Here is a 9,740-nt window from a genome sequence, read left to right on the forward strand (position 1 = left end):
GGAGAAGGGAAATACCAACCAGCCCACTTCATGGCTTCATATTTCTCCTTGTTTGCACGCAATGAGTTCCAGTTGATGACAGGACGGGGTGTGCTCACGTTGCTGCATTTAGCATAGTAAGTGTCAGAGCTGGTCCTTGCACTGTTACTTAATTTTGATGAAATGCCTTGAGGGATGGGCGAAGGAAGGAACAAGAAAAGGCAAACAATTAATGAAGATTTCCCACAGATTGTGAGCTTCCTTCCACATCTGAGATCCAGAGATCTGTGACACAACACCAACTGCTATTAGACTTAAAGCACCTTAAAAATCAGATCCAAACAAACACAAATCACACCCTTAACCATGGGCAAATCACTTAGAAGAGCACCCTTTATACAATTACCTTCTACAGTAATGGAAAGCAATAGGATTGGTTAATTTGGCTGATCCTTAAACTAGAGTGGTTTGTGACAGATTCTGAAATCCATGACTGCACCATAGGCTTCAAGAGCAGAACTCTTGGATCAGGTTTATCATAGCAACTTCAAATCAATGTGATATTTCTGTTTGATTAGTCAAGGGAGGCAAATCCCACCCTCAGACAGACAGTGTAAACACTGCTTCATTCTCCTACCCCAGGGCAGTGCACGTGCTTCCCTCCCCTCCACAACAGTCGGTGAATGTGGACAATTCCCTACTTCCTACCTCCACCCTCCTGCATTAGAACAATCGGTAAACATTTTGGATACAGAGTGGAGTTGACAAAACTTTGGAATAAAGCTGATCAAACGTGATAAACAATATTTGATGCCAAAAATGAAGTGTGTGAACATTGTAGGGAAAGTAGGACCTCTCAGACTTACTTCGATCAGTCCTCCTTGTTCCATTCACCTCATCTGCATTTCTCCTCTCAACAATATTCTCAATTAGCTCCTTGGCTTTCAGCTGTGCTGCGTGGCTTCCAAACAGCTTCACTTCAACTTCAAAATCTCCTTTTAATATCTAAAATGAAAGATACATAAAAACATAGTGCAAAATCAGCAGTCCAATGGCACAAAATAGGGCAAAGCAGCTTATTCTAGTAACTGCTTGTGGTAATGGTATTGGATACAGAAAGCTAACAGACTCCATTCTCCTTAGCAGTATGTGCAGCCTTGTTTGGAGCATGAGTCAGCTGCTTACATCACGAATCAGGATGAATGACAGTCGAATTCAGACCTGCTGTCTTCAAACTTTGAAAGAACTTCAGTTCTGTTACGAGATGCTCTCAATCTTAAACCTCACTATTGCCATGATCCAGTTGATCTTTGTCCTGCTTTTAAGAATAACATGAATGTTTCAGAATTGATACTGGCTTGCTTTTTGTTTAAGTTGATGAAATGTTGCTTTTACCTTGGGTTTCATCATTGCACTCAGGGGGCAGGATTCTCATGGAACAGTTAGTGGAACATTCTCCCTGTTTTGAACTGTGTCTGTGCTACAGTGTGAAGAAAATCACAGAACTACTCACAGCATAGAAACTGGCTGTTTGGCCTGTTGTGCCTGTGTCAGCACTTCGAAGGAACATGGTGCCTTATGTCACTCCCTGGCCTTTTCCCTGTACCCTTGCATGATTTTTTAGATAATAATGCAATTCTGTTTTGAAAGCCTCAACTGATTCTGCCTCTACCAACTCACAGACAGTACATTCCAGATCCTAACCACCTGCTGTGTAAAAAAAAAACTTGTGTCACTATCGCTTCGTTTGCCAAATGCTTTAAATCTCCCCACTTACACTGTCCAGACTTCTCATGATCTCCCGAATACCTCAAACAAATCTTAAATTTAGTCACACAGTAACAGTCCTAGCATCACAATTCTACTCTTCATTGATACCTTTCATCTGCTATATATCCTGGAATTGTTTAATCTCATCACCTTTCCTTTACTAAAATGGACAACAGAAAGAATGAAAATATGTAATCTCAGTTCCAGATTTCTCCTATAGCCACATGGAACTGCAGGTCTGGATGAAGTCACACTTCCAGAGTAGGTGGCCGATCAACAAACCTCCAGATGGTTATCAGTGTGTCAAACAGTTTTGTTGCACCAACCCAAACTAATCAACCCCAACTCACATCCATTATGATGAAGTACAGATGGCAAGATCTAATATTTGCAAATGGGGACATTTAATCTATGGATTCACCAGAAATTCAATTTCAATTTTAATACTTTGAAGTCTTATATTTTTTGGTAATTTTTTAAATTAATGTGCTACAAGAACCACATCTAACTGTTCCTGTATAACTTTGGTTGTAGCACACAATCTACAACTGGTTTATGAATACTTCATTAACTAGAACTTGGTGCACCTGGGATCCAGCAGAAATCTCGGCTGGTGTTTTACAGAAAAATCACACTCCACAGTTGAATCTGGATCACAATGAATTTGAGTTTTGAGAATGTTCTCAACAAGTTCCTACCTGTATTTTTGATCCTGATGTTTCCTCCAGCTCACGTATTTTAGATCCTCCTCGACCTAAACAAACATACTTACATCAAACCTTAAACTAGACAGTGCAGCTGAAGAAAGAACTGTAAAGTTACTGGACTGATTTAAATGTCTTTATCTTTTGGGATACCTGGTCTTACTCTCAGACCTTGCATAAAACCCCCTTCTGATATTGCACAATAAAGGTCTTCCCAACAACAGACTGCAAATAATTGGAGGATGGAGTCAACATGGATCGGTTCAGACAATGTTATAAAAGACACCAGACACTTCAAGTGAACCCTAATATTACGCTGACACACACTGCTACTGCACGATATTTAAAGTGATAGATAAAGAAATTGGCTAACTGTACAATAGAAGTAAGCTAAGCTCTGATTCAGCATGTAGCAGGCACACAATAATTATTCTCTACCTACCATATTGGTAAAGTGCCCTCTGTAGGAAGGCAGGGAATATACCCAAAGTAGGGGATAGACTCTTTAGACAAAAGTGGAAATACCACCTATTTCAAAATCGCTTAGCAAAATTGGATTTCAAGCAATGGCAGTTGACATTGTGCCTAGCATGGAATAAACCTCCTGAGGAAGCACCAGTTTTTGCAGCATTTATATAATGGAACACGGAAAAGTAGGGGAAATCCCTACAACATAGCAATGACAGCAACCACTAACCCTCCTTCTATATGTCTGAGTGAAGGTAGGAGAAAGAAAGAAAGAGAAGGAAGGATCTTTACTATGGGTAATCAGTCACAGTATTTAATTATCATTTAAATTACAGGGAATGCAACCCTAGTTTGTGTTGTTCACCCCAGGTTATAATTAAATACAGTCAACACAGATTTATGAATGAGAAATTGCACTTGATAAATTTATTGCGAGTTTTGAGAAAATGAAACATTTTCATTGGGGGTAGAAACATAGGAACAGGAGCAGGTCACTCAGCCTGAGCCTGTTGTACATTCCATGAAATGATAGTTGATCTACAAGTTTACTACATACCTTTTTTGCCCATTATCCCTCAACAACTTTAGTTAGCAATTTTTTCAGTCTAAAATCTATCAATTGCAAGTAAACTGTAACAGTTGATTGAACACTGATTATCATTTGCAGAAGAGAGTTCCAAACTCTTCCCACCCTTCACAGGTAGAAGCATTTTCTAATTTGCCGAAAGGCATAGTTCCAAATCTTGTGATTTGTCCTCTAGTCCTAGACACCTCAATCAGCAGAAATATTTTCCATCCTCCTCTTTCCTTTAATATCTTGAATACGTTGATCACATCACCACTTAACCACCTCAATTCTGTGGAAAACAATCCTAGTTTGTGTAATCTCAACTCATAATTTAATCCTTAGAGTTCAGGTATCAATCTGATCAATCCACACTGCACTCCCTCCAAAGGCCAAACTATCCTGCGTCATGCGCGGTGTTCAGAACTATTCACAGGACTCCTATGTGGTCTCAGTTGACTTGTATAGCTATTGTATAATGTCAACACCTTTGCATTCTAGTCCTATAGATTAGAGGGGCTAGGATTCCATTAGCTTCTTCGATTATTTTCCATACGTGACTGGCTGATACAGCCTGACTACAAAGCTAAGATATGAAATCTATTTATAAGGGGGCTTTCATTCTCATTCAACAACCTTCACAGAAAATTTTGCTCACATTTGAGAATTGCAACAATTTTTCATTACAGCGCATACAACATTCTGAACAACTTTCAAAATAAATCAATCCATGACATTCTAAAGAAAGTCAATATGTCCGTCTCTTAATGCTAATGAGTTTTTAAAAAAAATCCAGAATCCAGGTCTGGGTCCACATTTTCTCCAAAACTAATCAGTTCCTCCCTGGGCCATAACCTGACATTTTGTTGAAATCCATCCATTAATTTCTGAGATAAAGTATTTACAGACAAACAGATCAAAAGGAAAGCAAATATCAATTAGCTTCAGTAACAGAGGAATTATTAATGCTACACCTCTCTCCACCTACTTCCCACCTTTCTTGCAGATGTTACAGCCTGGTATATTTACTTCCCTGTCCTGATCATCTTGCAGCCCTGTGTCACAAATGGTTATTCTACCATCCCCTCCAATTTGAATTGGTGCCTGCAATTAATCAACTCTGCTCCTTATTTTCCACGTGTTTGTATGAAGATGTCTTATTCGGGCTGCATACCTCCTAACCTATTCTTCTGCCCTGGTCTTTTACTCACCTTTCCTATGTCTTTCTGCTGTTTTAATAATTTCACATTTTATAGCTTTCTTTACTCCAGTAATGCCAAAAGCATGATTTCTGACTTGTTACTGTACTCTCTTTCCTTTTTGTCTGTTTTTAAAAATATTATGATACTTTTCAAGCTTTTCCCTCCCTCCCCTTATCTATCCCTGACCCATCTTTAAAAGTCCTTGAGACCTTCTGAGTTAGGATTTTGCTTCCAGCCACTTCAGGAGAATCCCATTCAATAGTACTGATTAGTACAAGCACTGGGGCAATGTTCAATAAAATGGAAACCGTATTTCCCACACCAGTGCTTCAACCAATCTGCTCATCTCCATGGCAACTTGCACATGGAATTGGTAATACTGCAGAGTTTTCAACCCTTGAAGTTTTAGCCTTTCACTCCAAACGTCTGGTACTTTCCAAACAGGACCTCTTATTTACATTTCCTTATATGTCCCCAACTTGGATCACAATAATTCAATCCTGTCGTGCACTGCTCTAATATCCTTTTAACCAGTTTTAAATGCCCTCCTATCTCGGCATGAGGTTGCCAATATACCAAGTGGGACTCTTGATTCTGCTTTAAATTGAGTCCCCTACAACTTTTCATTCTTCACTGCACCCACTTTTGGCCAGTTTTCTGCTCCAATGTGCATCCCCCGTATTATGATTATGCTTCAAAAAGTCTGCAACCTTACCCTAACAAGTAAAACATATATTGTTCTGAGGAAGGGTGATCGGTCTCGAGATGTTAGCTCTGATTTTCTCTTCACAGAAGCTGCCAGACCTACTGAGCTTTTCCAGCGACTTCTGTTTTTGTTCCTGATTTACAGTATCCGCAGTTCTTTTAGTTTTTAAAACATATGTTGCACCTATTGAATATGATCAATTTCTGATCCTCATCTTCTATCTCAGCTGGGTCTTCTACTCTGCACACTATAATTCACACCAAAAAAAAAACCGAAAGAACTGCGGATGCTGTAAATCAGGAACAAAAACAGAAGTTGCCGGAAAAGCTCAGCAGGTCTGGCAGGTCAGGGAGGGATAAGCTGGAAAAGTATCATAATTTTTTCAAAAACAAATGAAGAGGAAAGAGAGTACAGCAACAAGTCAGTTCCGAGGAAGGGTCACCAGACCCGAAACGTTAACTCTGATTTTTTCTTCACAGATGCTACCAGACCTGCTGAGCTTTTCCAGCAACTTCAGTTTTTGTTCATAATTCACACCAACCCTGCATGAACAGTTACGGTGTTTGGTGTAAATGGTCCAGATACTGCTTCCTTTGAATGTCTCCAATGAGCATGTTTCTCTGAGCCAGACAGAACTGAAATACAGACTAACACTGTAAACGTTTTTAACTAGGGATGACTTAGCTTTGCACAAATTCCCATGCAATGCAGGCTGGACTCTCAATTTGGTCAGCTTTATCCAAGTCTAGATTATTTATATTTACTTATCAGTTTGTTGAATGATTTTGTTTTTACAAATTAGTTTGCACTGAGACTCTTTTTCTTAACTGCCCACTCACTGCCTCACGCTTTCACAGATTGCATGCATTGGAGAGTTAAAGCAGTATCTCTGCCCCACTCCCACTCTACATTGAATACTCACTCTCACCAAATTCCTAATTTATACATTCTATTTACATTTCCATCACCTTTACAACCCTCTAGAAGAGCAGTAAACCAGTGAATGTGTATTTTCAGAAGGCAGTCAATTAGGTGCCATACCAGACGTTATTATACAAGATTAGGAGTCAACGGGCAATTAGGGGCAATTCTGAAGATTGGCTGTTGGTTAATGGACAGAAACACACAGCAGGAATAAATTGGTCATTTTTGAGATGAGTGGGCTGCAACCAGAGTGCTGGAAAGATCAGCGCTTGAGCTTCAGTTATTTATCAATGACTTCAATGAAAGGGAAAGAGTGTAATATATCCAAGTTTGATGTTGCAAAGAGACTACAAAGGGATATAGACCGGTTAATGTTTAGGCAAGAACATGATCCATGAAAATTACATCAGGAAGTGTCAAATCATTCATTTTGGTAGCAAGAGCAAAGAAACAAAACATCATTTTAAAAGGCAAAAAAAGAGTCCATGTTGGTATACAGGAGGATTTCTATGCCCTTCTACACAAAACAAGTTATCATGTATAGTAAGCAATTATGAAGATGTGTCCTTGTAGCACACCGCTGCTGGTCTCTGGACTCCAAAGACATCACTGCAGGAGTTTCTCAGGATAGTTTTTTCTAAAAAAAAACAAAAATCAACCTGTTCAGAGATTTTGTTACACACGTCTGAAGCAGGTGGTACTTGAACCTGGATTTCCTAGCCTGGAGGTTGGTACACTATCACTACGCAACCTGTGCCCTTACAGCTCCTCAAGGTAATGTCTGAGGCCCAACCACCTTTACCTACTTATCAATGGCCTTTCCACTATAAGGTTGGAAATGGAGATGTTTGCTGACAATTACTGTGTTCAGTCCTATTCACAGCTCATCAGATACTGAAGTAGTCCTTATCCACGTGCAGCAAGACGTGGACAAATATTTGACCTGGGCTGATAAGTGGCGTGAAGCATTCACAAGTTCCAGATGATGATTATGGTGAACAAGACAGAATCTAATTATAAATAACAAGGTGTGGAGCTGGATAAACACAGCAGGCCAAGCAGCATCAGAGGAGCAGGAAAGCTGACATTTCGGGTCTGGACCCTTCTTTAGAAATAACTACCTCCCTTTGACATACAACAGCATTACCAATACTGAGTGCCTATCACTGATGTTCTGTGGAGTTTGGGAGGGGGGAATACAACATTGACCAGAGCCTAAACTGATCAGCTACAAAGCAGCTCAAAGACTGGGAATTCTGTGGCTGTAGCCTGACACCAGCCTGTACAAAGGAGCTCGATTGACTGGGACTCCAACTGCTATATATTCACATACACTGGACCAATTGTATGCCATCTGTACAAAGATATTTCGACAACATTTTCCAACCTGTGCCCTCTTATCTACAGGGAAAGGGCAGCCTATCTACGAGAACACCACCATCTGTGACTTGGATAGTAAGAACTGCCGATGCTGGAGAATCTGAGATAACAAGGTGTAGAGCTGGATGAACACAGCAGGCCAAGCAGCATCAGAGGAGCAGGAAAGCTGATGTTTTGGGTCTGGACCCTTTTTCAGAAATGGGGAAGGGGAAGGGGGTTCTGAAATAAAGAGAGAGAGAGAGAGAGAGAGGGGAAGGCAGATGGAAGATGGATAAAGGAGCAGATAGGTGGACAGGAGACAGACAGTTCAAAGAGGCAGGGATGGAGCCAGTAAAGGTGAGTGTAGGTGGGGAGGTAGGGTGGGGATAGGTCAGTCCAGGGAGGAGGGGACAGGTCAAGGATGCGGGATGAGGCTGGTAGGTAGGAGGTGGGGGTGGGGCTTGAGGTGGGAGGAGGGGATAGGTGGGAGGAAGGACAGGTTAGGGAAGCGGGGACAAGCTGGGCTGGTTTTGGGATGCGATAGGGGGAGGGGAGATTTTGAAGCTTGTGAAGTCCACATTGATACCATTGGGCTGCAGGGTTCCCGAGCAAAATATGAGGTGCTGTTCCTGCAACCTTCGGGTGGCATTGTTGTGGCACTGGAGGAGGCCCAGGATGGACATGTCGTCCAAGGAGTGGGAGGGGGAATTGAAATGGTTCACTATTGGGAGGTGCAGTCGTTTGTCGCGAACCGAGCGTAGGTGTTTAACAAAGCGGTCTCCAAGCCTCCACTTGGTTTCCCCGATGTAGAGGAGGCCACATTGGGAACAGCGGATACAGTATACCACATTAGCAGATGTGCAGGTGAACATCTGCTTGATGTGGAAGGTCTTGTTGGGGCCTGGGATGGGGGTGAGGGGGGAGGTGTAGCACTTCCTGCGGTTGCAGGGAAAAGTGCCGGGGGTGTTGGGGCTGGTGGGGATTGTGGAGCAGACAAGGGAGTCACGGAGAGAGTGGTCCCTCTGGAAAGCAGACAAGGGTGGGGACGGAAAAACGTCTTGTCTTTGCCCCTGGGTATTTGACAGTCTCCCCATGGGTATTTGACCCCTAACAGTCTCCCCATGGGTATTTGACCCCTAACAGTCTCCCCCACAGGTATTTGTGACTTCCCTTCTTTGAAGGAAATAAAACTGAAAGGCTTTGGGATTGGATCAGGAAAATAGGAATGACCACACCACTCCGCAGAGAACAAATATAGACTCTGTCGGGCGAATGGCTCCCTTCTTTGCATTACCATTCTATAACATTTACATCTATTTATTCTTGACATACACAGGGATGCAAGTCACTGGAGTGTGTTTCACACCTGGGTACAGTATTTAAAGATGAAATATGCCAGAGTACCTCTGAAATTCTCACTCTGGTATTCATCATTAGTACTCACAACTGCATACATAATCCTATACAATTACAACAGGGTACTCCTGCCAGCAGGATTGCGATCTAGTATTTATCAGTGGTTACTTACAACTGACAATCAAATCAGAAATATTTTCAAGGAACTTGCACCAGGCTTGAACCCTAACATAAGTCAAGATTTTGGATTTGACTCTCACACCTGGAGAGTTAGTCCTAACTTCACACTTTATGCAGATGTATGTACATAGGCACTTACCCCCTGACCTTCCCATTTGGACCCCACAGCAGTCACCCCTGGGTATTTATCCTCTGAATCTCACCAATGGGCATGACGCCCCACCCCCACTGACAGTCTTCCCCGGGTATTTGCCCCACGTATTCACTCCCTGACAGTCTCCTCCAATTATTTGCCCTGAGGTAATTACACCAGGTATTTACACTCTGATACTGTCCCCCAGGTATTTACCCTAAGGTATTTACTCCAGGTACTTACTCCCTGACAGTCTCCCCAAGGTATTTGCCCCTGGGTATTTGACCCCTGGCAGTCTCCCTGTGGGTATTTGACCCCTACCAGTCTCCCCCCAGGTATGTGCCCCCTGACAGTCTCTTCCCCTCTGGGTATTTGCCCCCTTGACAATCCCCCC

General features: G+C 42.1%; 1 protein-coding gene across 1 annotated transcript in view; it reads right to left on the bottom strand.

Moving 5' to 3' along the window:
* ddx43 (DEAD (Asp-Glu-Ala-Asp) box polypeptide 43) overlaps window positions 1–9,740 on the bottom strand; it is a 63,765-nt gene that overhangs the window by 53,280 nt on the left and 745 nt on the right. The window contains exons 2-4 of the mRNA XM_048597285.1: window positions 2,448–2,503; window positions 846–984; window positions 20–166 (exon numbers count right to left, since the gene is read on the bottom strand). Of these exons, the coding sequence (XP_048453242.1) occupies window positions 20–166; window positions 846–984; window positions 2,448–2,503 (342 nt within the window). The remainder of the gene's footprint in view (window positions 1–19; window positions 167–845; window positions 985–2,447; window positions 2,504–9,740) is intronic.

Source organism: Rhincodon typus, chromosome 5, assembly GCF_021869965.1.
Source record: "Rhincodon typus isolate 14 chromosome 5, sRhiTyp1.1, whole genome shotgun sequence".
NCBI classification, from domain to species: Eukaryota; Metazoa; Chordata; class Chondrichthyes; order Orectolobiformes; family Rhincodontidae; genus Rhincodon; species Rhincodon typus.